This window comes from Drosophila mauritiana, chromosome 3R (genome assembly GCF_004382145.1).
Source record: "Drosophila mauritiana strain mau12 chromosome 3R, ASM438214v1, whole genome shotgun sequence".
NCBI lineage: Eukaryota > Metazoa > Arthropoda > Insecta > Diptera > Drosophilidae > Drosophila > Drosophila mauritiana.
Window position 1 is genome coordinate 21,723,325 of NC_046670.1, and position 26,625 is coordinate 21,749,949.

General features: G+C 49.9%; 6 protein-coding genes across 8 annotated transcripts; 2 read left to right on the top strand and 4 right to left on the bottom strand.

Moving 5' to 3' along the window:
- Positions 1 to 1,329: 1,329 nt before the first annotated feature.
- Positions 1,330 to 6,112, top strand: LOC117145454. Its single transcript, XM_033311123.1, has 4 exons — positions 1,330 to 1,797; positions 1,867 to 2,594; positions 2,660 to 2,935; positions 2,991 to 6,112. Exons 1-4 carry the CDS (start codon positions 1,514 to 1,516, stop codon positions 6,032 to 6,034), a joined length of 4,332 nt encoding a protein of 1,443 aa, XP_033167014.1. The 5' UTR covers positions 1,330 to 1,513; the 3' UTR covers positions 6,035 to 6,112.
- Positions 6,113 to 6,208: 96 nt separating this feature from the next.
- LOC117145455 (solute carrier family 25 member 44) lies at positions 6,209 to 8,895 on the bottom strand. 2 transcript variants are annotated; one of them, XM_033311124.1, is made up of 4 exons: positions 8,785 to 8,895; positions 7,479 to 8,396; positions 7,293 to 7,420; positions 6,209 to 7,093 (listed from the first exon to the last, which is right to left on the bottom strand). In XM_033311124.1, exons 2-4 carry the CDS (start codon positions 8,176 to 8,178, stop codon positions 6,902 to 6,904), a joined length of 1,020 nt encoding a protein of 339 aa, XP_033167015.1. In that variant the 5' UTR covers positions 8,179 to 8,396; positions 8,785 to 8,895; the 3' UTR covers positions 6,209 to 6,901. The 2 variants fall into 2 exon arrangements, with proteins under 2 accessions (XP_033167015.1, XP_033167016.1); XM_033311125.1 differs by lacking the exon at positions 8,785 to 8,895 and adding an exon at positions 8,454 to 8,753.
- A 795-nt stretch (positions 8,896 to 9,690) lies between these two features.
- LOC117142592 (ETV5-related protein Ets96B) lies at positions 9,691 to 18,713 on the top strand. Of its 2 annotated transcripts, XM_033306666.1 has the most exons (7): positions 9,691 to 9,755; positions 14,269 to 14,746; positions 14,866 to 15,036; positions 15,779 to 15,911; positions 16,070 to 16,116; positions 17,432 to 18,107; positions 18,170 to 18,713. In XM_033306666.1, exons 1-7 carry the CDS (start codon positions 9,738 to 9,740, stop codon positions 18,549 to 18,551), a joined length of 1,905 nt encoding a protein of 634 aa, XP_033162557.1. In that variant the 5' UTR covers positions 9,691 to 9,737; the 3' UTR covers positions 18,552 to 18,713. The 2 variants fall into 2 exon arrangements, with proteins under 2 accessions (XP_033162557.1, XP_033162556.1); XM_033306665.1 differs by lacking the exon at positions 9,691 to 9,755 and having other exon boundaries at positions 14,224 to 14,746.
- On the bottom strand, positions 9,757 to 11,711 carry LOC117142593. Its single transcript, XM_033306668.1, has 2 exons — positions 11,212 to 11,711; positions 9,757 to 11,159 (listed from the first exon to the last, which is right to left on the bottom strand). The coding sequence occupies exons 1-2, from the start codon at positions 11,279 to 11,281 to the stop codon at positions 9,841 to 9,843; spliced, it is 1,389 nt and encodes a 462-aa protein (XP_033162559.1). The 5' UTR covers positions 11,282 to 11,711; the 3' UTR covers positions 9,757 to 9,840.
- Positions 18,714 to 18,804: 91 nt separating the features above from the next.
- LOC117142594 lies at positions 18,805 to 20,961 on the bottom strand. The gene is made up of 3 exons (XM_033306669.1): positions 20,651 to 20,961; positions 20,414 to 20,594; positions 18,805 to 19,888 (listed from the first exon to the last, which is right to left on the bottom strand). The coding sequence occupies exons 1-3, from the start codon at positions 20,922 to 20,924 to the stop codon at positions 19,261 to 19,263; spliced, it is 1,083 nt and encodes a 360-aa protein (XP_033162560.1). The 5' UTR covers positions 20,925 to 20,961; the 3' UTR covers positions 18,805 to 19,260.
- A 315-nt stretch (positions 20,962 to 21,276) lies between these two features.
- LOC117142591 (protein polybromo-1) lies at positions 21,277 to 26,571 on the bottom strand. Its single transcript, XM_033306664.1, has 4 exons — positions 25,534 to 26,571; positions 23,883 to 25,474; positions 22,372 to 23,824; positions 21,277 to 22,313 (listed from the first exon to the last, which is right to left on the bottom strand). The coding sequence occupies exons 1-4, from the start codon at positions 26,483 to 26,485 to the stop codon at positions 21,346 to 21,348; spliced, it is 4,965 nt and encodes a 1,654-aa protein (XP_033162555.1). The 5' UTR covers positions 26,486 to 26,571; the 3' UTR covers positions 21,277 to 21,345.
- Positions 26,572 to 26,625: the final 54 nt, after the last annotated feature.

Below are 26,625 nucleotides of genomic sequence, written 5' to 3' on the forward strand. Positions count from 1 at the left end.
CTCTCAGGGGGCAATGAACCCAGCGAAAGATACAAAAAAAAAGTGTATAATGAAAACCAATGCTGCGGCTGCGCTTTGCGTAGAGATTGCGTATACGCCGCGTGAACCCAAGGCAAAGGGCGCTTGCACCTTTAATGGGCTTTTCTTCGAATAAAACACCGCTTGATACGAAAATTGTGCACAGCAATGACAGGCGGACAATGCGCACTAAAGCCTGGGAAAAATATGCTTTTCCACTTTCACCTGCTGACAAGCGGGAAAACTGGAAAAACGTGCCGAAACGATTATACACTTGCGCATCCATCCCCTGGGCGATCATCGAAAATGGCATTCAATCATGGCTAATTAACGTGGATGTTCGTGTGTGGAAAAGTGAAAACTCCTAGAAGATTGATCGAAAGATCGCAGGAAATTATATGGCGGACAGGAAGTCGAGTTGGCCAGCACATGTTATCCAGCCAAGAGAAAGTAGAAATGTCACGTTTTCAACTAAGATCAATTGGTGGCAAGCTCAGAAATGTTAAATTACTTTAATTTGCGCAAAAACTGCTTAATTAATATGTATAATACAAGTAGTACTTTGAATAGGTTTTAAGAACTTACCGAAACTTTTACAAGCTAATTAAATTTTACACCAACTTAACTAAACTGTTGCCGCATGAACTAAACTTAACTAAACTTTTGCCGCATGAACTAAATTTAACTAAACTAAACACTTGTCACATGCACTAAATTCGAAGAGTTGTTTTACATTTTTAGCTTGTATGAACATATAGATTTTAGAATAAATTCAGAATGAAAAAATATTTGTACAAGTTTGGAAAGCTTTTGGTAAATTCCCTTTTTCTATACGCCATAAAGTTAGTCACGTTTTAAAAGTAATGCCAGAAGCATTTAATCATATAACAGAGATCCCATATCACACACTTTTGCTTGGTTATCAACACGCATTATAACCATAAAACCCCAGAGCGAGTGTGTTCCATGACCCAGTGATTATACCCCTCGGGACTGAAACGAAATGGAAACTGACGAAAAAAGAGTTGCTAATAAACGCGGCAAATGGAAAGCAAAAGCGGTTAAATTAAAGCCAGCGGCTGCTCACCGATTTCTTGTGCGTTTTTCCAACGGTAGTGGTCTTATAATTCGCTGGTGGATCCCAGTTGGAGCCACCGAGCCGCCGAGTGGCGAACTCGTTTCCAACATCCAACATCCACGCAGTCGAGCGTTTTATAAATAGAAGCCAGCGGCTCGAGCAGTCGGCACTCGATCACGAAATTTGAGCGCAGCCATGTCGTGTGCTCCTCACCTGGTGGCGGGATGATGGTGCCGGGAGGTCCTGGCACCGTCATCCCACTGCCCACTGACTCCGTCTGCATCATTCGCCTCGATCTCTTTACTCGACAGCTTCCAGCACATCGATGAGCTGGCCCGCCAGTCGCACACGCAGCGAATCTCGCTGCGCCGGACCGCCTTGGAGGGACTCTGTCCGCCGCGGGATCCGCCGCCCTGCATGCCCGCCTCGGAGCGGTACCGCACCCACGACGGCACCTGCAACAACAAACGCCGGCCGAGATGGGGAGCCGCCCAGATGCCCTTCAACCGCTTCCTGCCGCCGGAGTACGGCGATGGTGTGGACACGGTCCGGAGTTCCGCCGATGGCAGCACCTTGTCCTCGTCGCGATTCGTCAGCCTTCTGGTGCATGGAGCGCGGGAGGGAGACGCACCGCTCACCCTGATGATCGCCCAGTGGGGTCAGATGCTAGACCACGACATGACCTCAACGGCTCAGCCGCGGTAAGTGGAAACTATGGAATAATATGAAATGTATATTGATAACATATATGATGTTTCGTATTACGACAGTTCCATCAATGGTTCCATACCCAGTTGCTGTGGCGGCAAGGACTTCCATCCCGCCTGCTTTCCCATCAAAGTGCCACTGGACGATCCTTGGCTGGCGCCGCTTAAGGTGCGCTGCCTGGAGTTCCTGCGCTCGGCTCCTGCCCAGCGACGCGACTGTGTGCTGTCCTGGCGGGAGCAGACCAACCAGGTGACCTCCTACATCGACGCCTCGCCCATTTACTCGAACAGCGCCAAGTCCTCGGACAATGCGAGAGTTTTCCGGCACGGGCTGCTCGTCTATGGGCGCGGTGATCCCGCCGAGGATGTGTGCCAACGCGGAGCGATTGCCACCAAGTGCATTCGTTCCGGAGATGGACGCAGTGGTGAGCAGCCGGGATTGCTGGCCATGCACCACGTCTGGGTGGGCGAACACAATCGGATTGCCATGGAGCTGAGCGAACTGAATCCCCACTGGAGCGACGAGAAGGTATACCAAGAAACGCGCAGGATTGTGGGCGCCATGTTCCAGCACATCACCTTCCGCGAGTTCCTGCCCGTCATTCTGGGCAGGGAGGTGGTCAAGCTCTTCGACCTGGAGCTGATGCCCTCGGGCTACTACGAACGTTACAGTTCAAAGGTCAATCCCACGGTGGCCAACGCCTTTGCAGCTGCCGCCTTCCGTTTTGGCCACTCGCTGGTCCAGAACTCCTACACCCGCTGCGATCGTCATCACAATGTGATTAATAACAGTGAGTCTGGAGCTGGATTAAGCCACTTGAGATATTTGTTATTAACTTTGGATATCCTCTAAAAGATGTCAGCCTGCATGAGGAGTTCCAGCGAGGTGACATTGGTTCGGCGGGCTCACTGCATCGTCTTATACGTGGCTTGGCCTCGCAAAGGGCTCTGAAGAGGGATGAGTTCATCACCCCCGAGCTGACCAATCACCTGTTCCAAACACCTGGCTTTCCATTCGGCCTGGACCTGGCTGCCATCAACATACAACGAGGCAGGGATCATGGCATTGCTCCGTATAGCGCTTGGCGAGTGCCCTGTGGTCTAAGTCCCATTCTCAGTTGGGACGACTTCGGTAAGTTGTGACCAAGTTCATCTTTAAAGTGCTCACCTTCTCGTTTCCATTTCAGCCAACGTAGTGGGTCCGGAGTCCGCCAAGCGCATTGGCCACGCCTATCGCAGCGTCCATGACATCGATCTGTTTGTGGGCGGAATCGCGGAGCGTCCTGTGGTGGGTGGCCTGGTGGGTCCCACCTTCGCCTGCATCATCGCCCAGCAGTTCAGTAACTCCAGGCGGGGTGACCGCTTTTGGTACGAGAATGGTGGCTTCGAGAGCTCCTTCACGCCCGCCCAACTGCACTCCTTGCGCCGCGTGTCCTTGGCCCAAGTTCTCTGCCGCACGGTGGGTGGTGGCACCCTCCAGCCCCACATCTTCATTCCAGCGGAGTTCGAGGACAACGAGCGACAGACCTGTGGGGTGGGCAGTCTAAGTCCCATCGATCTGAGTCCGTGGTTGGAGCAGGATCCCTTCCACAATCAACAGGTGCCCGAACAGGTCTTCACCATTGGGCAACCCGAGTTGGGATCGGTTCAGGTCATAAAGGAGGACAAGGCGGGCTTCTCCAACCGAGTGAAACCCATCAAGCCACAGGTGGAGGTTAGTCCCTCGTCCGTCAGCGGCTTCCATCGACCCACCAACGGAAACTCGACCAAAGTTAGTGACAAACTTGACCTGAGACGCAAGACGGTGACCAAAAAGAACAGTACCAACAACCGACAACAGACCACTAGAAAACCGGTGGGTGGTGTCAACAACAAGCTTGACAAGTCCCCCAAAATCACTTTAAACATCAAGAGAGTAAATGTGAGAAGACCAGAGGGATCGGGACCCAAAAGAAGGGTGATCATCAACAATGTGCCCGTAGAGCTACGAAGCTCCGGAGGTAATGCCACGGCTGAGGAGACAGAACCAGAAAGTTTGACAGACGAAGACGACGAGTTTCACGAGGACGCAGACGATGTGGTGGACATGGAGGAAGTAGTGGAAGTGAGGTCTAGCAAGGATGATCCATCAAAACTGACCAAGACGGACTTAAACCAAAACAGAAATGACTCGAAGACAACAGAAACAGAACAGACCAAAAAGAACACTACCATCGAACCCATGGAAAAGTCCACTGACGAACCGGAAACTAAAAGACGTGACGCCCGAATGATGGAACCTCATCCAGCGGGAAAGAACCCGGACAAGACAGCAGACTCTAGACTATTGCACGTCCAACGCAACCGTACCGTTACCCCAAGGGACATCCAAACCAGCTCCACCGCGAGCTTGGAACGCTCCACGCGACAGACCAAGGCACCTAAGGTTAGTAAGCCAACCAAAAGGGCCGTGGAATTGAGACAGTACCAGAACAGACCGCTCTACGAGAGACCCCAAAAGGTGGTGGTCAACGGACCGAACGCCGACCAGTACGAGATTGAGATCAACATACGACAGACGAACAAGAATCCCGCATCACGACCTTCGACTTCTGACTACGCGGAGTACACGACTGCCAACAAACCGTACTACAACTCGAACTACGCACCACACTACATGGACTACGCCAGTACCACACCAATTCCATTGCCCAGCTATGGCTACCATCAACCGATTGCGGAGATCAGTAACCAGGGAGTGAGGACGAAGCCACCGACCATCATTTATCTGAACGACAACGACGACCGACGGACCACAACGCGGGCACCGAACATCTTCCAGAACTTTCTGACCTTCGCCACGAACAGTTTCAATCCCTTGGGGATTCGACGACCCATGCCCACGACTCCATCTCCGATCTCGCAGAGCCACAAGGAGCCAGCCCAGTTCGAGAACAATGTGGTTCACAGTCCGATCAGTAACTCGCACATACTGACTGGGGGTCCATCTGTCTCATACTCCCCGCGACCGCCCTCGGTGCACTCGTATCCGGTGGCCACCAGTTCCCAGATTGGCGGCCATCCCGGATCAGGGTTCCTGCATGCTTCCAGCAGCGCAGTGAGTGCGGGGCACTTTGGCAGCATCTCCGGAGTGGCCACTGCCAATGGTGCGGACAGCACTTTTAGCTTCAACATACGGCCACGTCCCAGTCCGGACTTGGGTCCGGTAGTAAGCTCCTATCCAAGACCGGTTTCAAGTCAGGGCGGAGGTTCCTCTTACAGACCCGACTACGCTCCTGCCCAGAGCGAACTGTACTATGACAGAGAACTGATCACTGACCGAAATCCCAGCCCATTTTCCGGATCAAGTTCCGCCCACAGACCACATCAACAGACATTCTACGGACGGACACCGGAACTCAAGGAAGTGGGCAACAACAGCAACGAACTGACTCATACGGAGCACAAACTGTACCTACAGGACTACGACTATGTCAGCAGAACGCTTTCCAACCTGACCACGGACGAGAGCCACCAACCTGATGACGACACCGATTACGTATACGACGAAGACATGCCCAGCAATGACCTGGACAAGACGGAGACCCGAAAGGAGACGGACCTCAACGAATTGACCACCAAGAAGTTCGACCAGGACGGCTACATGCGACCACAATTGATGCGAGACGCGACCCACAACTCGACCGAACACAACGTGAACTCACTGGACGACAACTACGTAATGCCCATGCTGGAGAACAAGACGCGGACAAGCTACGTGACTGAGGTGCCCAAGCCCATGCTGTCCACCTCCAGCCGGAGTGTGACGAACAGCAAGGTGACCGTTTTTCCGGACAGCCTAGGGAAGCAGTTGGCCAACGGCATCCTTGCGGACGAGACCAAGGACGACTACGTGGACGCGAATGAGCACACAGAGGCGCGGCTAAAGGCGCAGAAGCTAAAGCAACTGGCCAGTGTGGCGTTCGCACCAATTACCGTACTGACCAAACCGGACAGACCAGACAACTGGGTGATCTACAACAAGGCCAGCGAGGAGCCACCACTTCCACAACCGCCAGCCGTCAATATGGATGTGGCGCCCACGGGTGAGGTGCCCACTCCGATCAAGAACTTCAACAATGCTTGGCTAAAGCAGGATCTAAAGGCTCGGCCGGAGAAGGCACCTACCAGATCGGAACCCACTAAAAAGGAGGAAGAGGTGACCACGGTGGCGGCAGCGGACAGTATCTAGAAATGCCAAATTAGCCCTAGATTGCTTATTTATTTATTTATACTTCAAAGGCAAGAATTCAATCAAACTATCTGTCAATTGTGGTTTCTTTCGTACATGGGAAAGGAAGATCAGGCTTTGCCATTCTTAGTTATCCTGGAGATCGTCAGCAAGTTCGCCGGGAGACAGAGCTTCTTTTGGTATTCAACAGTGCCAAAAATGTGACAATTCTTGGTTTGTACTTTATTATAATGCAGACTAAAACTAGTTTATCCACTCAGAGAACACACACACACGAATTCTTAGCTAAGTGTAGTGCCTCCCGACCTCTGGGGAGGGGCGACCCTGTTTCGACATTAATTTCTAATTCGGCATGTCCAGTTTGTGGTATTTTGTTTGGCGCAAACATTGCTGTGCTTAGTTGTGTAAAAGTAATTGGGCTACCAATGTAATCAACAGTATTATCAACATCATCATCAATTACGTACAAGTACAAGTTTAGTTAGGTGTATAATAAATTATGCTGGTCACCGATCGGCCTCTTCGCGTGTTAGGTATAAAACGACTAAGTATAACAAAAATAATGTACACTTTAAGCTACAACACTTTGGGGTATTTGCATATTGAATTGCGTTACTTGAACATCCGTCCTAGCCGCAAGCATGTTGCAACGTTCTACTACAATACATCCTCGATGCGTCCGCCATCGATGATTTATAATTCGCTATTGTTGGCAATTCAACTAATTAACCTGTGCTCCTCTAATCCATTCTCTAGCTCTTGTTATTTACAATCGGGGGCGAATCTCCTCCAGTTCTGGTGGTTCTCAGTACGTCGCGTAAATGCAGTTTTGAGTTGGTTTCCGTTTGGCTGGGGATTGTGCGTTCTTCACCAGCGGATCTGGTGCTTGTACTGCTCGTCCACCGCAATGCGCTTGATGGTCTCGTAACCTAGAATAATGCTGAATGAGAAGGCTGCCGACTGCACCAGGCGGGCGGACAGTCCCTTGAAGAAGCAGTTCAGTTTCTCCTCCTGCCACAGCTCCCGGAAGGCGACGCTCATCGAGTCCAAGCGGTGGACCTGCGGAGACACAGCGTAATAAAGATTACGTATGAGTGGCGAGCATTTTCAATTGTTAAAGATAAGAACGTCTGAAGTTCAGACGCAGACAACGGAAGAATTACGTCATTTTCAATCAAAATTGCAATAAAGGATTTACAATCAAATAAACTAAACAGATTTAAAGGTTGAAAGTGCTAGATTTAGGCAACAAACTCACCTGCAGACGGGCACGCACTATATCTAATGGATTGGTTAGTATTGTCGTTGTGAAGCCACCTAAACTGCCGGCCACGCACTGGATAAACAGATGGGACACCCAAACGGGGCAGATGCGGAACAGTTCGTCTGCGAATATAGTCCGAAATTAGCATAATCTAATCTCACTAACGAACGGAAGACTTACCCTGATAGAGGTGATAGAAGGCCCACCACATGGCCGAATTAGGTACGTAGGCCATCAGGCTGGCGGTGTAGCCGCGGTAGAAGCCCCTGAAGCCATCGCGCCGCATAATCTCCCTGCCAATGTCCATGGAAATGTGCAGGCGACTGCGACCGGGCCACGACTTGATGCCCAGCGGATTGATATCGCCCTTGGAACCGGCATGGGCCGACATTCCGAGCACCATGGCGTGCTGCGATATCACGTCGAAAGGAACTATGATGGTCTGGCCCACCAGCGAGGCGCAACCGCCGCCGGCGAGGGCCTTCATTCGATGCCCAGCACCCAAATCGTTGAGCACATGGCGCACGCCCTCGTAGGTGCTTATGTAAAAGACGCCGGACACTATTTGCACGGAGGAGATCCAAAAACCTCTATACAGACCGGGCACTCCCTCCGATCGGTAGATCTTCATGGCGCAATCCACCATGCCCTTGTACACATCGCTCTTGTGCTGCACCTGCAACTGCGTCTTGATCACGGTCAGCGGGAATAGGCAGCAGCGCACCGAGAACGAGCTGAGCATGGAGAGCGGGAAGAACTTGGTCTTGTTCATCATGTCCCATTCGATGGTGCGTATGTACGTGGCTCCCTCGGCTGCTCCTCCAACTCCGGTGGGCGCCACCGCTAGGCGGGATTTGGTGCTACTGCTGCTTTCCGTCATCGCTGCTACCGGACGACGGTGTTGCGGCTCCTGGTGGACTCAGTGCGTCCGCAAAGGATTGTTTGCATGCGTGGAAGCTTCGAGGCGATAGGGGCTTCCTTCACAGCCGGGTATGCTGCTGCTGTCTCTGGAGGCATTCGACCTGCATGACTCTTGATCGGTTCCTTTGTGTGCTGCGCTTATTGTTGCCGTGTATTAACATATGCATATATGTATATCTGGGGAAAACAAAACAGCATCTTTGGTACATTGACGCAACTCAGACGCATACGCACGAAAAACATTCCCAAGGTCGTGCGACAGATACGGATTTGGCTGGTCCGCCCGTGACCTTTGCTCCTCCGCCCAATGCCAAGGAAATCCGGCGGAGTGCCTGCTCGGCTCTGCGACTATCTAATCTATATATATAACTTGGCGCCTTCGCCGATTCGGAGTTGTTATTATATAATACGCAGACACCTGACTGAGTGGCCACCACCCCCCTCGCCGAGCAAAAAGCACACGGACGTAAACAAACTCTTCGCGTGGAGTCTGGCCGAGATTTCCGGATCTCCGGCAATGCGCGGGACAGTAGCTGGTGTTCCGGCTGCTTCCTTGGTCACTTACCTACGCCACTGTGTCTGTTTGGATATTTGCCTTGTGCATATCACATAATAAATCTGATGAGAATGAAAAAATTGTTTTAAGAGAGATTTTCGGGAATGCCAGTGTGGCCAGAGGAGTCGAAGGAATGCAGACAAAAGTCGTGGTGTAGAACTTTGATTAGAGCATAGCTTGGACTCGAACCGGAAATCAAAGAAATTTTCTTTCCAATAAGAATATAAAACATATTTTAAAATTGTTCAGAACTTTAAATAAAATAAATACAAGCTTTTTAAGTAATGCAACGATTAAGCCAATTTCCATATCCATTTGTTTAGGAAATTTCTGAGCTTATCAAATTTGTTTTAGAGTGAAGCATATGCACATGATTAATTTCAAACCGTATTTATTTTATTCGTATTTTATATTTTAGACTTAATGAATATATAATTTCTTAAAACCGGCTTTAGGATTCCAAAATGATTATTAGCCTATATGTTAACGACTATTTAAAATATTTTGCCTCTGGCCTTGCTTCGATTTCATGCCTTTATTTAAATTTGAAAGTTAATCAAGGCACTTTTAAATTTGAAGATTTTTTAACATTTTCTCCTAATTACCGCCCACGCAGCCAAGCCATTGGCCCTTCCCCTTTGCAGCGAGTTAGCCAATCAGTGGGCAGAGGAGGCGTGACGCGTCTGCGCAGTGCATCCTGGTTAGCTTCCAGGAGCAACAACCCCCGAACGGTAACTCCGGCCGATTTGCCTGGCATCCTGGCCAGGTGCCCTCCACCAGTCACAACGGAAACTCGGAACCAACTGCACGAAGGCAACGGAATGCGCGCTGATCACCATCAACGTCAAGTGAAAGCCATCGAGCTCTGAATAATTGAGGAGTATTGATGAGCAGCAGCCAGGTGAAATCCTATTAGTGAAAATCCACAAGTTCAAGAGTGCATCCGGACCACCGATCGATCCATGGATACGGCCAAGTTGGTAAGATTCGCTTAAAGCTTTTATTTCAACCGCATCGGACGTACATAAATAGGGCTTAAACTAGGAGTCCTTGAAGGTGGCGGTCTTAGCCATAGCTCAGGGTGTAGCCCATGTTCTCCATGAGGGTCTCCTTGATGGCCGGCTGGAGCGCCCGCTGCATGTACGTGGTTAGCAGGCCACGGACGCCCATGGAGAAGAGCTTCTCCAGTTCGTGGGACATGGCCTCGCCCACCAGCTCCTCACGATCTCCGCTGGGACTGGAGCCACTGCCGCTGAATATATCTGCAAAGGCTCTGGCATCCGGCTCCACCAGCTGCTGCAGCTGCTCGTCCTCGAAGTGCAGCACATCCTCGCTGAAGTTCACCTGGTCCTCGAAGTTATCCTTGGCGTAGCGCCGCCGGCGTCTCCTCTTTTTGCTGAACTGCCGCCGGTAAAAGTTGTCCCCGTTCACATCGATGAACTCACCGGAGTCCTGGGCCTGGCTATCACTGCCCAGCTCCAGGCTGTATTCTTTAGTTATTTGCGGCACCTGACCCTGACGGATATCGTAGCCCGCCTGCTGATGGTACTTGCCCCACCTCTGTGGTCTCTTGCTGCCCAGTATCACGTGCGGTTCGCCCAGTTCCACTTCCGGAGCACTACCGAATCTCCGCTTGGAGTTCTGGCGCAGACGGATTCCAGTGGGTCCCTGGCATCCATGAGCAAAGACGGATATAAATCCGGGCTCAGCAAAATGAGAGTCCGTGCGCACCGAGGCGGCTCCCAATCTCCGGGACTGCTCGTAGTTGGAGGAGTGTCCTGATCCCAGTGGAACTGTTCGAAACTCGATGCCCGCGTGTCGCAGTCTCAGAATCATGTGACACTTTCCGCCCATTGGCTGCATCACAACCTTGCCACTAAGAGTGAGATCCGGAAAGATCAGGCGGGTGTCCAGCGTGGAGTTCTCCGTGCTGAACTTGCACTTGTCGATTTCAACCCAGCGATTGGCGGACTTTGCCGGCGGCACTCGCACCTTGAGATCCTCCACATCCACCCGGGAAATTGTCAGTTTGTGGGGCTGTCTGTGCTGCTGGCTCTGCTGGTTCACCGCCAGCAAATCCTCCAGCTCCAGAGCACTGCTCGAGTCGGAGAAGGGATGGGCTTGTCCATTTCGGTGCAGGAGCTTGGCGTGATAGCCACGTCCGCTGCTGTAAGCACCCACATTGTAGAAGTCATCCTCCGGATCGCTGTGCTGCCCGTAGAAACTGTGGTACAACTGGTAGGGACTCTGCGGTGGCGGCTCCCACATGGCTCGCGATGCGGATGAGCTCTTGGTCTGCACACTGCGTCGACGCATGTGCTCCAACGCGTTCTCCAGCCGGTTGGAGCAGCGGTGGGGCAGCTGGTACGGCTGACAGATGGTCACTAAAGAGTATGTGTTAGCAGAATTGGCTACGATGCAGTGGAGGTCACTTACCCGCCAGCAGAGAACACATGGCCAGCAGAAAGTGCAGCCAATTTAAATCCCGGCTCACGTATTCTGACATTGCGGTATTGCAAACATGGAGCGGGGTAATCTAGTTTACTCAGGCTATAAGTCCTTAGAATCCTGGTTTTTCAGATTTTTTAAACCTGTTAGTTCTCACTGGTTTTTTAACTTCGCATTCACTAAATCACAAGACACATTAATGTTTTTCAAAAATGTTTATTATCAAATAGTATTGTGTTTCTTCTTTTTATCAAGAACGTTTGTCGATTATATTTCAGTTTGTTAGTAAAATTTAAGCTGAACTTTATGTTAGCTACTTTTCCAGAACTTGGGTTGTAATATCTTCATAGTATGATGTCGTTGAGCTTTCAAAGATGTGGTTTCTAAACACCGTAGCAATCTCTTGAGTTATCTTTTGAAAGTATCCTTTAGTTGGTCAGAAAACACCTCCGAACTCGCCCGCAGCTGAACCGAAAATGCGACTCCCAAGCCCAAGCGGAGCGAGAAACTGGCTCGGTCGCGCTTCCATTGCCACCAAAACCAAAAAGACACCCACAAGAAGACGGAGAAGAGCATAGCCATAGCCATCGTGATGGTGACGACCGTGTCACTGCCTCATCATGTGCAGTGAAAGTGTTTTCCACGACGGATCCATAGCCAGAGCTAAAAAAGAGACTGAGATTTGGAGTCCCAGTCATCCAAGCCGAGCCACACACACAGAAAAACGAAGAAACAAAAGAAAAAAGACTAAAACAATTTGGAAAAAGAAAAGCATTGTCTTCTGCGGGCCCATGGGTCTCAGTCCACCACCCACCGCTCCCTTGGGCGGCTGCAAACTAGATCAGTACATATACCTTATATATAATAGCATACCATACCGAAAGGTAAACACACGACTGGGAGTTTCGTAATGTCAGTTGCGGGCGCGCATGCGTCGTAATCTCTGCGAGTATGTGCTCCATTGTTCGCCAGGGTTCAAAGTTGATCAATCCGTCGGATGAGTCAGTCACCCAGCGCCACAGTTTGTTTTCCCAATTGCACTTGTAATTGGCACCAATTGCGCATACAAATTAGGGCCTAATGGGTGTGGGTCCATAGGTACTTTATAAGGTAACGATGGGTATTTGCCCTTTGATGATCGCTAGATAGTTCAATATGCATCATATCTGCAGTTGAATTTATAAGAAATATTGAATTTTTAATAACTAAAGTTGAAAGTATAACCCTATTAATAACGATATGATTATATTATTATTCAATTGATATTATATATCAACATGTAGGCTTTCATGATCATTGGTATATATTATATAGGTAAAGATACATCTCATGAGTGGAGTTGATATCTTTGTGATATAGAGTATTCCTCAGTTATGGTAACCCATAAAAAAAAGTGGTTCCCTGTTGCACCAGCGCACGTGTGGCAGGTGACATCGCTTGGCTGGCTGCCGCTGGGTTTTTTTTTTTTTTTTTCATTTTGTTAAATTTTTTTAGCTGCTTGCACACGACAGTTACACTAAATAACTGCTGTAATTTGATTTGACAAATTGTTTGCTTGCACTTAACGAACGCGATTCAGCGACACATTTTGCAATTTATCAAAAATTTGTGCGCGCAAAAAGCGGAAGAGAATTGCCAAATCCGTGATCACCAGTTGAATGTATCATAGACAAGATTTATATAACCCCCGATTTCGGGGGGAGAAAGTCGAGCATTCTGCACTTCTTGTGGCCCAAACTGGAGAAAAGGGACGGCGCACGGTGCCGCTTTCTGCGTTTCCACCTGAAGTTTTTCTCCATTTTCATACCAACTGGAAGTTGGCATGGTGTATTGCCGATAGAGCCGAACCAAACCGGCAGCGATTACGGGCACGTAATTAAGGGTAACTATCTCGAATCGTTCTCGGATGCGACGGAGCACATCCAGATGGCACACGGTGGTGCATCGCAGCGCTTGCTGCTCCAGTTTGTCCAAATGTCAGGCAAGGGCCTCGAAATGGGGTCAGTACTGGATGCACTTCGTCATGGAGACCCGACAGAGTGGGCTCCGTAAGCAAACAACGGATGGGAAACCTTAAAGAAACACTATTGTCTTTCTTTCTTGGACTGATGCTCAATTTGTTTTAAATGTTTAAAGTAATCACTTGGAGATCGACCTACATTTAAAAGTAGGTTGGGAAATCGATGGGTGCTTGAATTTGCTTAGATTTATATATGATATATTACTTTACTTACTAGTCCAAGTTAAGTAAGATAGACATTCCATCGATGGGATTTCTAATATAACAATCCATTAAATCAAGATGACTTCTTTGAAGAAGTTCCAGTTTGCCGTATTAGTTCTATCCCCTGCCTCGTGTCGTATGCTAGAAGCCAGTTCCCCCATTAGTTTCCCCCAGTGAAAAGTGAAATCCCGGCCGGCTATAATGAGCTCTACGAGCAGGGTGATATGATAACCCGGAGAGAGCGAGAGTGCGACCATAGACAAAGGTTAACCCCTGCGCAGTGCTCATTAAATGGACAAGTGTCAATAAACCGCAGTTGGAGTCGGCAGATGACCACCTACTATACCTATGCCCACGTACTATCCACATATCATTGCGAACCCACTGGTGAGGGCCCAGTGCCAGTGGTGTTACTAAGTTGTCCGACACAATGGCTCATTACTTAATGGCCAAGAACACAGAAGCACTTGCACCCGGCCAATTGACACCCGGCAGTGGGAAAAGCAAAAGCAAAAGCGAAAACTGAAGCTAGAGAAGCTGTTAAACTAATTGCCACAACTTCCACTTGACTATGTCAATGTGACGAGTTGGCCATTGTCTCTGCAACCTGTTAACGGCGGGTGGCCAACCAACCACTCAGCAGGTGGCTTTAAAGTTCGCATGGCTTAAAGACCACGGAAGCACCCAAAGAATTCCGCCCAAAATATCTGACAAATTGGGAACTAATTTGGCCAAGACGAAATCGAAAGACCCCAAGCCGAAAGAACGCCAGACTCATGACAATTTCCTGGCGCGCCTTGTCTCATTTCCTTATTCCGCAGAGCGACTACGGCGAGGCCAAGACGCACCTGAAGCAGCTGCAGCAGACGCTCACGCACCTGGACCACCCGCACCACCACCACGCACACCATCCGCACCACCACCTGGGGCTCTACCATGGCGCCCTGCCCAACACATCCACCATAACCACCGACTCGGTGGTTTCCTGTGTCAGCTCCACACTGCCGGCGGTGGCCAAGGCCATTTCCGCGTCCTCCAGCTGCGATGGCCTGCAGTCGGAGCGCAAAAAGTGCCCCACCAGCGATCTGGATTCAGGTGGTCAGGGTCACGGGCATGGCCTTATGGAGGCCATCTGCGCTGGCCAGAAGACGTCACCTATACCACCGCCGCCACCACCTTGCTGCTTGACCCTGGGCGAAAGCTCATCTTCGCCGAATCCCATCGCCACGGCCGCCCTGATGAACGCTTCCACCTCCGGATCCTCCAGCGCGGGCGGAGCAAGTGCCTCTCTCTGCAACGGTGTGTATATATACTTTCAGATTTATCTCTTTTTGTTGGATACGAATTTTAAACAAAGTATCCATTACAAATTTCGGCTGTTAATCAAGTCCTGCCAATTATACCCTTCCACTCTGCAGATCTCACACGGGAATCTTCCTGGTACGCCCACCATCATCATCACCACCATCACCATCACCACCAGTTGCCCGACGAGCTGGTCATGTATGCCACGCCCACTCCCACGCCGGCAATCGGGAAATTCGGACTGGACACTTCCACCGAGGGTTACTTGAACGCAAGGTACAATGGTAAGCGTCCTCGTCCGCGTCCACTGTCAATTCCGGATGCAGCCTGCCACTGCCCCTCCTCCTGATCCACCACCCACTCCGACCCACTGTATCCACTTTCTGTTTGCCTTTGCTATTTACACGTTCGCTTGTTTATTAATTTTCCATTATGAGTTTTGAGAAGTGAGCGGGGGAGTCCTGCGGGTTGGATGGCAAATGGTTCGGTGGGTGTGGGTGTGGGCTTGGAATTTTGGGCTGCTCTGCCATTTGCCGCCCGAAGGCTTTGCTATACAGCTTAGATTGTTATTTTTAAGTTTTTTATTAAGAAAACATCGCCGGAGTTTGGCGCGTGCCGAGGTCCAAGTAAGATAAATATGTTTTGGAGTTCTGGGAAAATCAAACTGGAGTCAAGAGTTCCAAGTTAATCGCTTGAATATATATAAGACTATAAACTATATTTATATTCAGCAGTAGTAATCTTTTAAGTTAATCCCACTTTAAGTTGACTACCCGCTATTCCCATTTCAAGTTATCTAGTCCTGAGTTTTGGCTGGCACTCGATTATGGCCAAGTCAAGTGCATGTGACAAGCTCGATTTGTGGCCTCAAAGGCATCCCATTGCGAGCGTTAATACGAAATATTATCTAACAAAAGTCGAGGGCACCTCGGTTGACTCGCGCCGGAGGTGGCTTCTTCTCCATTCTCCCGCATTTATGAGTGGAAAAAGTAACCTGGTCTTGTTCTCTATTTTTACCATCTGCAGTGAATGTCAAAGGCGTGCGGCATGATAGAACATCGAGTTTCTTTGACATACCCGCTGTGACGCACCCGCACACCCATCCACACCCACATCCGCACTCGCATCCGCACCCGCATCCGCACCCGTACTGCTACAGGTAAGAAGATTGAGATTGAGCTTCACGCTGACAAGGCAAGTCAACTTTAAGTCAATCAACGGAGTTGCTATAGTCGCTTGCTCCTCGAATTATCCGCTTTCTATATATAATAGATTCATATATATATTTTATATATTTTTGATTTATGCTCCATGCAGATTTCCATCATCGCCACCCGCGGGCATTCTGAAAAAGAGCGACGAAGGTAAGTCCCTAAAAATTGAAAAAAATGAATGGAAAATGATTAAAGCCAGCTTTTGCGTGCGCTCATCATTTATTCAAATTAATGTGCGCGATATGCATACCTATCACTGGGTAATTCCATTTGCTGCCATCTTCATCTAGTGGCTTCCAATATTTTTTCAAATAAAATGCAAGAAATCGCGCGCATAATTTACAATAACAATATCGCCGGTGTTACTAACCGCTAATCCAATTGGCGGCGGCACAAGCGTGCAATTCAATTTCGAGGGCCGGCTGCTACATAGTTCGCCTCCGGTGGGCGTGGCGGTGGGCGGACGGGGGCGTGGTCGGGGGCTGAATCCGACGCCCATCGAACAAACAGCTCAATCACGGGGCCGCCGTTGAGTGGTTCGTGTTAGCTACACCACCCAGCACCCAAACACCCAGTCACCCCATTCACCCATCCATCCGTTTACACTTGAAAAAAAAATCTGTTACTTTGAAAATTGAAAGGTTTCTTAGTGGCGTTCTCAGTTCGTCCATAAAGAAGCAATCCTAAGGGTGCAGAAATGAGTTTAGTGTTTTCCCGGGTGTAGTGCATTGTCCCCCCACTTCAATCCACTCCCAACCCCACTCCAACCCACCCGGATACCCTCGTCCTTGGGCTGCAGGGCCAACAGGTCTTCGTTTTCCATCAGCAGCTCGTTTGTTGTTATCGCCAATGATGTTTTTACTTGTCGACACTTGCTCATGGATTATGCAGAGGTATCTCCTGAATTTTTAATGCGCCCAGCGTCGAGTCGCGATGGGCATGGGGTGCCGGAATGGATGCGGGAGTTGTGGAGTAACTACCTAATGAAAAGGGCAAGCTCGGGTGGTGCTTCCAGGTTAGGTTGGGTGGCAGGGAGTGGGTTTGTTTGCCTCCGCTAAATTGCAGCATATTGAGCATTTTGCAGCGACTGAGGGGAGTGGGTTGCTTAAATAATTAATTGCTGCTAAATACCCTGGCCATTTAGAAAAGCCAAGCGCCGCACAAACAAAGCGAAACAATGTGAAAGAGTTTTTAATGGCAGTCGAGAGGGCTGGATGGTCTTTAATAAGCGGGGATCCATTATTATATGGGGTGTATCTATATCTATGATATAAAACCTATATACAAGTGGTAACGTATGGTTTATACACGTACTTAAAAGTTTAAAATGTCTAATAAGCCCATACTACCCTCTGTTAGGAAGGGTATCTGGAATACCCATGTAATTAGCACCCATTCCCCTGACACCGGCACATTGCTCAAACGTGCATGAAAGCGGCTTTCACTGGTGAATCCTTTTTTCCAGAAGCCACCTCGGCAGCCGTCTACTGCAGCGACGTGTCCTCCGGCCAGCACTTTCCGCACCACACGAAGATCGAGCACGCGGACTCCACCACCACGGCGGCACAGCAGCAGCATCAGCAGCAGCAACAGCAGCAACAGCAACAGCAACAGCAGCAGCAGCAGCAACAGCAGCAGCAACAACTGCAGCAAGCTGCTGCACTGCATCCGCACCACCATCACTCCCACCATGGCCACCATGGCCATCAGCAGGCGGAGCAGCAGGCTCTCACCCACTTGACGCCACTCCATGCCGCCTCCGCTTTCAAATTTAGCCACACGGCGGTCATATCCAGCTCGGCGGTATATGCCACGCCCTCGCACTACGCCCACCAACAGCAGACGCAGTCGCAGTCCGTGTACAGGGATCTCTCGCCCACCACCTTGGCGGCGGTCAGCGATGCGGATCTGAAGTACGACAGCGGTCCCTACAACGCGGCCATCTCATCCACCTATCCCTCCGCGCTGCGGCCTAATGTGGTGGACTCCACCACGTCTAGCGATGCGGAACTGCGCCTGGATCAGTTCTACGCCAGCAATGGCATCTCCACTAGCAGCAGTGGCCAGGCGATCAGCCAGCGCAGGGGTTCGCTGCAGCTCTGGCAGTTTCTGGTGGCCCTCCTGGATGAGCCCACAACCAGGTGGGTACGAAGCGGCGGCACCAAAGTTCTCATGCATTAACACTCTATGATTCTCCATTCAGTGCCAGCTGCATCGCCTGGACCGGGCGTGGCATGGAGTTCAAGCTGATCGAGCCGGAGGAGGTGGCTCGGCGCTGGGGTCTCCAGAAGAATCGACCCGCCATGAACTACGACAAGTTGTCCCGCAGTCTGCGCTACTACTACGAGAAGGGCATCATGCAGAAGGTGAACGGAGAGCGCTACGTCTATCGGTTCGTCTGCGATCCGGATGCGCTCTTCAACATGGCCTACGGTCACCTGACCACCGGTTCCGGCAAGGGTGACCAGCACCAGTTGACGCTGTCGTTGGCGAAGACGCCTCCGACTTCCGGCGACTCCCAGACGCAATCCCCGCGCGTCGCCAAGTCGGAGTATTACGATACCGCCGCATTGCATAAATATTAACCACATAGACGCCATATGTGGGCGGAGCTTTCGAATGCGGCCGCGTGGGCGTGGCCGTGTCCCGTGTACATTGTGTAATCTAGTTGCGTGTGGGGTTACGAATTCGAAATGAAGGTTTCGTTATGATGAGCTGCGTTGGGAATAGCTTAGAGGGGTACGAAGGCTGTTTTTCAGTAATATCGGGGTCACCATCTCCTGAAAATTACATACAATATGGTTTCAAAATTGTAATTCTGTTTTATTATAAAGTTGTTCAACATTTTTATGCACCGAGCCCCTCTCTAGAATCCCATATATCGAGTTATTGATTCCAAAGACTAGGCTGATCAGAACGACATACACAAGAGGTACTTTACAATATTTACATATAGCATATATACTTGAGCGCTTATGTATACATATATATGTATCTGTGTACATAGAGGGGGATACAGAAGACAGCAGCCATGTGTGCACCAAATATCGTAGTTCTGCATTGAGGTTGAGTTACTTAAATAAACTATTTAGCCAGTTTCCGATTTCGAAGACCGTGCAAGTTGGCAGATTAGGAAACCATGAAACTTCAGTTCAATAAGGTAACATTTAAAAAAAAAATTGTTAAATCTAAAGTCCACCAAATTGCATCGGTTGGAGAAACCGGAAACAGAGCTGTTTGAACCGTTTATGTTCGTTAATAAATGGCAACAGAGTGTTTTTGATTGTTTGGACCTCACTCCTCCCTCTTCTTCTTCCTTTTGGGCTTATCCTCGCCATCGGAATCCTGGCTGGTGGCACTGGAATCGCTGGCACTGCTGCTGCTCTCCTGCTTACGCTTCTCGGGCGTCTTTTTGGCCAGCTTCTCGATGTACTGCTTTAGTTTGTCCGGCTGCGGACTGTATGCCCAGTGGATCAACTGCAGGTGGAGGTCGGTGGGCGCTCCGGTCTCTGCATCGAAGAGCTTGGCCTCCTCGCTCTTGATCTGCTCCAGCAACTTGGATAGCTGACGATTGCGCACAATATCCCAGCTGGTCTTTTCATCCGCCTTGGGGAACATGGTGCGCAGGTGCTTGTAGTTACCCTTGGCCTTGGAGCCGCCATAGGCTTCCAGGAACTCCTTAGCTAACTCATCCTTGGGTTCTGGCAGCTTGGTGACCACAGCGAGTGGCAAATAGGCACGATTGTCCTTGATGCGGTTCTCGGCCTCGAACTTTTCGAGGAAATCCTCCAGTACCTGGACTCCCTCCTTGATGGCCGTGATCTTGTCCTCGTTCTTGGTGCCGGACAGGACACGCTTGGAGCTGCCAATTAATCCCTTGATGGCCAACCTCTGGTAGTCCGGATCTCGTTCCGCCAAAATGCTGCAATACGAGATGCATATAGAAATAGTTTTGATACAGGCAAACTGTGCCCATTTACTCATGCAAATATTGGGGTGGATCATATTCATGGAAATGCTATTACTAGTATTATGATTTTATCAAATTAAACTGGTTCTAGAACAGAAAAACTTAATGATTCTATATAATTTTCGAAGCAGTACATATAAAACTATTTTAAGGTTTCCACTTATTGAGATATACATATATGATGATTTATGCATGAGTAAGTGGAATGCTATGTTGGATATACAAAAGGTAAATATCCACAAATGTTTAAGCACTACGCTTTATTAAATTGATCCACCCTAATATGTATGCATCCCATACGGAGAGGAGCGAATGGGAAGAGCGTAGTGGACGCTCTGCCAACTTAATGAGACTTCCGAGTTCGACGCAGCAAAAGTATGCCATGACATCATTGGACGTCGTCGTTGGTGGCCTGGGCCGAAGGTCTCCGGCGGCTCATTAGCATGCCAGCGAAGAGGGCCTGGTCAAGTGACTTACCTCAACGTCGCCTCCGCAGCTGCCTTGTCCTTGAATCCTAGACCCGGCACCGTCTCCACCTTGTCCTCGCTGTCTGTCTTGACATTCTTACTGGACGCTCCTCCGCCATTCTCTTCCAGCCACTTTTCAAAGACTCCAATGGCCGCATTGATGTTCTTCAGCTTCTCCTCCGCCTTGGTCACTAAAATGGTAGGTTTAGAGCTGGATACAGTGCATCCTTTGTGCACAAGCACTCACTTGTGAGGACTCTTTTGGCCCGGCCGAGCAAACCGCGCACCGTCAGCTTGCGATACTGCATGTCGTGGCTCTCCAGCAGCTTCAACGTCTCCAGCGCCTTCTCCATGTCCTTGAAGCCAAATTTCGAGTCTCCCTCCGCCATTGCTGCTCCTTTGGTTGCTAATACTTGGGTGGGTATCTGACACAAATCTGACAAATAGCGTCTGCTTCCTGTCAGCGCTAGAATACGACTGATTTTGCGTAGCCACGGTCTCCAACTCGACGGCATAGCCATATGCCTTAACCATGGGAGGAAGACGCAAAATGAGCGCCACTGAGAGGCACTGAGCAGCGCTGAGCGTGGACAATTAGATAAGCACTACAAAATAACTGGGTGACTCTATGTTTGGAAACCGGTTTGTTGTCGTAGCACCGGAGCAAAACAAAACGCACGAGAAAATAATCGATACTTAGCCATGACGTCAGCGCCACGAGAAACTGATAACAAACAACATTGAGAGGGAATAAACGATCTTAAGTATTAATTACTTAATTTAACGCTGCTCTGCATATTAAAACATGTAATATGATTCAATGTTGCAGTCGTTATATTTGCAATCATATTTGGTCAATCAATACGAAAATTATTATAATTTGTTTTTGTTGTTTATTAACATGGAACTCAAAAAGCTTTGGGCTTAGCGGAGAACGATGGGCTAGTTGCAACTGCGCCGTATTTGGAGTATATCGTCAACCATGAAGTTGCGCAGGTGGCACAGTGCCTGCACCACGTTGCCCTGGTCGCGCAGATTCGGTCCGATCCACTTCTCGGGTAGCGCCGCCTTGGACACCACTTGTGCGGGTGTGATGTGGGTCAGTGCACGCCGCCAGTTGTTGTTGCAGGTGGCCACGTTCAGATGGCTGCCCGTCTGCAGGCTCTCGATGTACTTAATGTAGGCCTCCGAATGGATGACGCGAGTGGTTCGCGGCGGCACTGTGACGAAGAGCGGCTCTGGTGGCGGACCCAAGACGATCGTTTGCTGTTGCTGCAGTTGGTGCACGTTCTGCTGCGGATGCTGCTGCTGCTGGAGCTGCACTGCATCGAGATTGCTTGGAGCGCGCGGCGATTGCGCAAGGCTGGGCGGGATGGGCACAGTAGTGGCCAGTTGCGCATGCTTCTGACGCCGCGGCACGAAGTTCTTGCTGCGGTCTGCCGCCGAAATAGTCTTGCCACACTTGCTGAGATGCACCTCGCGCACATGCTTGATGAGGCGCAGCACGTTGGGGAAGGCCTGAACAGACTTCTTGACCCGAGGGCAGTTGCGCCACAGGCAGACATACTCCGTCTCCACGCCCGCTTGTGGATGGCGCTGGATGTGTCCGGTGCTATCGGACATGCAATGTTCCGTGCAGTCGCCAAGCTCCTCAAACTGAAAGTCGCACTTATCCCACTGACACTCGAAGGTGAGCACCTGACCAAAGACATCCTGCGACACTTGGGGTGAAGGACTAGCACTGTTTTGGACGTCGTCCAACTCGCGCCGCAGGGCCGCCGTCTCCTCGTTCTGTCGGCTAGCCCTATCCTCCCAGCTCTGCTTAACGCTGGACGGGAGATTCTTCCATTCGGTGCCCACCATGCGGGATATGTCTCCAAAGGTTGCCTCCGGGTTGCTCTGGCAAATGCCTGTAAAAGAAAGTTCAAAGGTTACACATGATCTTTAAGGTATACTAAATATGCGTACTTTTCCGAACTTCACTGGAGTACAAAATGTAGCCGGTTAGGCATTTTTTGGCCGATTTGGCGGCCTTAACTTTGGACGTCAGTGGCGTGGAGTTCACTGAAGGAGCCGGCGAGGACATGGCCGCAATGTCTGAGCTCAGTGAGGGTGTATCCCCATCCATGGAATCCTCCAGCATGCCTAGTTCATTCAATTCGTTCTTAAAGTCCTTGGATGGCTTAATGGGAGTCTTAAAGTAAAAGATCTCATCCTCGGTGACGGAAGGACAGTGCTGGAACTTGCGCATGTTGCCCGTAACCAACTTGCGAAGAGCTTTCTTTAGCTCATCATAGACGGACTCACAAATGTACACATCGCTTTCGGATATCTCCGTGGGTCGGGAGCTGATAAATTCGGAGTACTCCAGCACGGCGCAACGACCCACGATGCCCACCACCGGACTGACCTCTTCGACTGTGCTCAGCAGCAGTTCCTGGCGATAAAATTGCTTGCCCAAGCCGGGGGTCGTCTCGCTGGGTGGTAACAGCCATGGTCCTTTAAAGTATGATTTTCCATTCTGTTCCCAGATCTGCTGGACCTGTGCCACCGATTGCTTTCCTGTTTGGGTGGCCACGTAAACAAAGTCTCCCGTTTTTATGGCCCCACTGCAAATGGTGTTGTACTGCTGGTAGTACGTGCTGCCATCCTCAGCATTTGGCGGCGGATCGCAAGACACATTTGGTTTCTCCTTCTCGACCAGCGTCTCTTGGAGCTTCAGCTCCTCCAGTTCTCCTTTGTGCTTTTCCAAGCGCTCCTTAAACACAGACATCACACGTTTTAGCTCCAATGGCTGCTCTCGTGGAACGAACTTCACCGAGCTGTCTTCACGGACTGGCGGCCAGCTCTTCAGCTTCTTGAACCAGCGACCCTGGATATTGTAACGAGACTCGCAAACGTACACATCCTTTTCAGGCAAGTTTTCCGGACGCATCTTGATGTAATCCTTTATATTCATTACGTAGCACATGCCCTGCACTTTATCCATCGATATGGTCTGCGAAAGGCTGCTCTTGAACACTTCCTTTTCGAGGAACTTGCGAGTGGTTACATGGTACGTTTCGTGGGGCCGCACGAAGATCGAAGCCTGCATCAGCTTCTCATTGGTGGGTGATGTCCAAAGGCGCTCTATGCAGCATATCGAGGGAATCTTGTTTTCCGGCATTTGCACATATACGTAATCGCCGGGAGAAAACACCTGCTGGTTTATTGTCATGCTTTCACCCTTAGCTGCGTTGAATTCGTCCTTCTCCTTATCCTGCTCTTGGTCCTGTTCCTCTTGTTGCATCTTTTGCTGGCGACACAGCTCCACATCAGCCATAAGGCGTTCTAGACTAAAAGTTAAAGCGGACGAGCTAAGTGTGTCCTTGCACAACTCGTCTCTCTTGCGAATGAAGTATGTTTGCAGCTCGATGGAGTCCTGGAAAAGTTTGTTCTTAGAATAGTACAATGGTTCTGTTATTGTAGTCATTACTCACCTGAAAAATATCCGAATCTGTGCGGGACAACTTTCTTGCACGTTCCAAACAAGCAAAAATATCTTCCTGGTAGACATCAAGCCGTTTGTAAGCTCCTTTGTCAAGCCTTCGTTTCACAAGGTCCAGCGAAATGCCGCGCACCTTGGGTCCTTCGCCAATCTCATCGTACTCCGGCAGTTCGGCCAGGGAATCCGAGTAGCAACGTCCCTCCTCGTCCTGGTGGTTGTAAATAGTCGTGAAAAGTGTGAGGAACAGCTCCTGAACAGCCAAAGGAACATCCGGAAGAGAATCGCGCTCGGTGCGCAGTTGTTGCTTCAGCTGCAGCGTCAATTGTTGTAGCACAAGCGCGTCCTTGTAGATCTGTGAGTCGGGCTCGTTATACTTGCAGGCATTCTCCAGCATAAGCAAAAAATCCGCTGCCAAGTCATCTAAGGTATCGTAAGCGCCCTGTTTAAGTTTCTGAGCGATTTTGTCCATGTCAATAGGTTCTCTGATAATGTCGTAGTAGTCAGGATACTCGCTCTTGGATGGCAACTTCGTAAATATAAGCGACAGCTGCCTCTTGCCCTTGGGCTCCTGGTACTCCTTTACTGTTTCATAGAATTGCCACAGCCGCTCTGTAATCACTGCGGTCTTTAACTTTCTTCCCACCTTGCTATACTTCTGCTGGGTTTTTTTGCCCTCTGTAAGACCAGGAAACTCCTTGAGCTTTTCATTTAGAGCTCGTTCCAATATATTGGCATCCTCGTATATGTTAGAGCCTTCCTCATTATACTGTCGGCAGTTGGAAAACATGAGTCGGTAGTCGGATACAACATCCTCCACAGCGGCATAGCGATCGGTGCGAATGTTATGCTCGATCGTGTTCATGTCAATGGGATTTTGAATGATATCGTAGTAGTCCGGATAGATCTTACGAGGCGGCTTCTCCATAAACATTTCGATGGGACGACGATTGCCCAAAGAGTAGTCCACCAAGTATTTCTGTATGCTCAGAATCTTTTTCTTAATAGCTGCGTTGATGGCAATGCGATTGGATTTGGGTGAATTCGAGTTATTTGGTGTATGGGAGGCGTTAGAGTTCGAATTGGAGTTGATGCGCGGTCTGCCCGGCTTGCGCTTTTCCGGCTGCGTGTTAACCGTAAATACCTCTGCGTCCATTTCCTCTGCATCCTCGTCATCCAGATCACTGCCCTCCTCCAGAGACTCCTCCACCAGCTTGGCGTTCATTAGCTTTAACATTTTCTGCGCATCTTTGTGGGTGCGATGGGACGTCGGAAACGCCTTTTTGGCATTGTCCAGCATGAGATATAGATCGGCGGTGAGATCACTAATGTTCGCATAGTCGCCCTTTTTGAGCTTTGTGTGGATTTGGCTCATAGATATGGGTCGTTTGATCAGCACAAAATATTCGGGATGAAAACGACGAACTGGCAGTTTCCATAGAGAGTTTCCTAATGGAGGACCAGTAACTCCTGGATGTTCCGAAGTTCCTGGTGCGTTGTACAAGTGATCGAACAATGCCCACATGGGCCCCTCACCCTTTTTGCTGGTCTCCTCGTCGTCCGAGCTGTCAACCTCCTCTTTTAGGGCTGGAAAAAATATGATTTATATACAAAAAACAAATTATTTTCTTATTTTTAATCCTTACCAGCAATTGCTGCACTGGAGAGACTCTTGACGCGCTTAGCCAGCTTGCCTTTGCCCATCTCCAGCTCAATACGCCGCTGCGTAAAGATCCGTTTCAGGGATTTGGCGTCCTTATAGATCTGAGAACCGGGCTCGTTAAACAGACATGCGTTCTTGGTCATTTGTAGCAGATCCCGCTCCATCTCCGCCAGCGAGGAGTAAGCGTTCATTTGTATTTTGGTTGCAATCAGGCGCAGATCAATGGGATGCTCAATGACATCGTAGTAGTCTGGATAGATTTTCTTGGAGGGCAGCAGTTGGAACATGCGGTGCATTAACCGGTCGCCCACGGGATCGCTAGCGGTCATAACGGAGGCGAAGAGCTCCTCATACTGGTTGTACTCGTCATCAGTTGCTCCATCGCCACCAGGTTCTGTGCTGCTAGTCATTCGGCGCACTTGCCGCGACATGCGTCTCGCACGCGGCTCCTCTTCCGCCAATCCATTGGCCTCCATAATGCGCTGTCTCTGCGAATGAATGTGCTGCCACAGAGAGACTGCGTCCTGGTGCTCGCTACTGCCCGGTAAGTAGAAGGCCTTGGCATTGCCAATAAGCAGCTCCAGGTCGGCCATCAGATCATCCAAATCGTCGTAGGAATCGGTTTTCAGCTTCTGCTGCACCTTGAGCAGATCAATGGGATTGACCACCACGTCATAATAGGAGGGCTCTTGCCGGCGCTTCGGCACGCGGATGAAGGTGTCGCACAGCATGGACCCGTCCTCCTTCTTTATGTTCCTTATGGAATCGTACAACTGCTGGCACAGTTCTGTGGGATCGAGACGGCGTTTTTTTCGCGCCGATTGTGTCGTCGTCTGCTGCACCGGTGACTGCTCCGGCGTCGAGTCGTCCAGCTGCAGCGGATCCTCGTCCTGCCGGCTGGATATGCTGCTCGCCCGGCGCTTGCGGCTCAGCATCGTTTACCCCTGTTCTTGTTACAATTAAAATCTAAAAATCCGACAATAAGACGCCACACAAAATGCCACAAATTCTGGGAATGAGCGAAAAAGTAGTGGTGGGCAAAAGGTTCGATAGTGCGCGGTCGATATATACTTCG

Bases quoted from the DNA above. Each gene is read 5' to 3' on its own strand.
- LOC117145454 (XM_033311123.1), top strand. From the start codon at position 1,514: ATGCCCGCCTCGGAGCGGTACCGCACCCACGACGGCACCTGCAACAAC. The intron at 2,595-2,659 runs GTGAGTCTGGAG...ATCCTCTAAAAG, and splicing joins TCACAATGTGATTAATAACA to ATGTCAGCCTGCATGAGGAG. The intron at 2,936-2,990 runs GTAAGTTGTGAC...TTTCCATTTCAG, and splicing joins TCTCAGTTGGGACGACTTCG to CCAACGTAGTGGGTCCGGAG.
- LOC117145455 (XM_033311124.1), bottom strand. From the start codon at position 8,178: ATGACGGAAAGCAGCAGTAGCACCAAATCCCGCCTAGCGGTGGCGCCC. The intron at 7,421-7,478 runs GTAAGTCTTCCG...CTATATTCGCAG, and splicing joins CTTCTATCACCTCTATCAGG to ACGAACTGTTCCGCATCTGC. The intron at 7,094-7,292 runs GTGAGTTTGTTG...GTGTCTCCGCAG, and splicing joins TAGTGCGTGCCCGTCTGCAG to GTCCACCGCTTGGACTCGAT.
- LOC117142593 (XM_033306668.1), bottom strand. From the start codon at position 11,281: ATGTCAGAATACGTGAGCCGGGATTTAAATTGGCTGCACTTTCTGCTG. The intron at 11,160-11,211 runs GTAAGTGACCTC...CATACTCTTTAG, and splicing joins CATGTGTTCTCTGCTGGCGG to TGACCATCTGTCAGCCGTAC.
- LOC117142592 (XM_033306665.1), top strand. From the start codon at position 14,224: ATGACAATTTCCTGGCGCGCCTTGTCTCATTTCCTTATTCCGCAGAGC. The intron at 15,912-16,069 runs GTAAGAAGATTG...TGCTCCATGCAG, and splicing joins CCGCACCCGTACTGCTACAG to ATTTCCATCATCGCCACCCG. The intron at 18,108-18,169 runs GTGGGTACGAAG...TTCTCCATTCAG, and splicing joins CTGGATGAGCCCACAACCAG to TGCCAGCTGCATCGCCTGGA.
- LOC117142594 (XM_033306669.1), bottom strand. From the start codon at position 20,924: ATGGCTATGCCGTCGAGTTGGAGACCGTGGCTACGCAAAATCAGTCGT. The intron at 20,595-20,650 runs GTGAGTGCTTGT...CTACCATTTTAG, and splicing joins GGCCAAAAGAGTCCTCACAA to TGACCAAGGCGGAGGAGAAG. The intron at 19,889-20,413 runs GTAAGTCACTTG...CTCGTATTGCAG, and splicing joins GCTGCGGAGGCGACGTTGAG to CATTTTGGCGGAACGAGATC.
- LOC117142591 (XM_033306664.1), bottom strand. From the start codon at position 26,485: ATGCTGAGCCGCAAGCGCCGGGCGAGCAGCATATCCAGCCGGCAGGAC. The intron at 25,475-25,533 runs GTAAGGATTAAA...TATTTTTTCCAG, and splicing joins CTCCAGTGCAGCAATTGCTG to CCCTAAAAGAGGAGGTTGAC. The intron at 23,825-23,882 runs GTGAGTAATGAC...AAACTTTTCCAG, and splicing joins CAGATTCGGATATTTTTCAG to GACTCCATCGAGCTGCAAAC.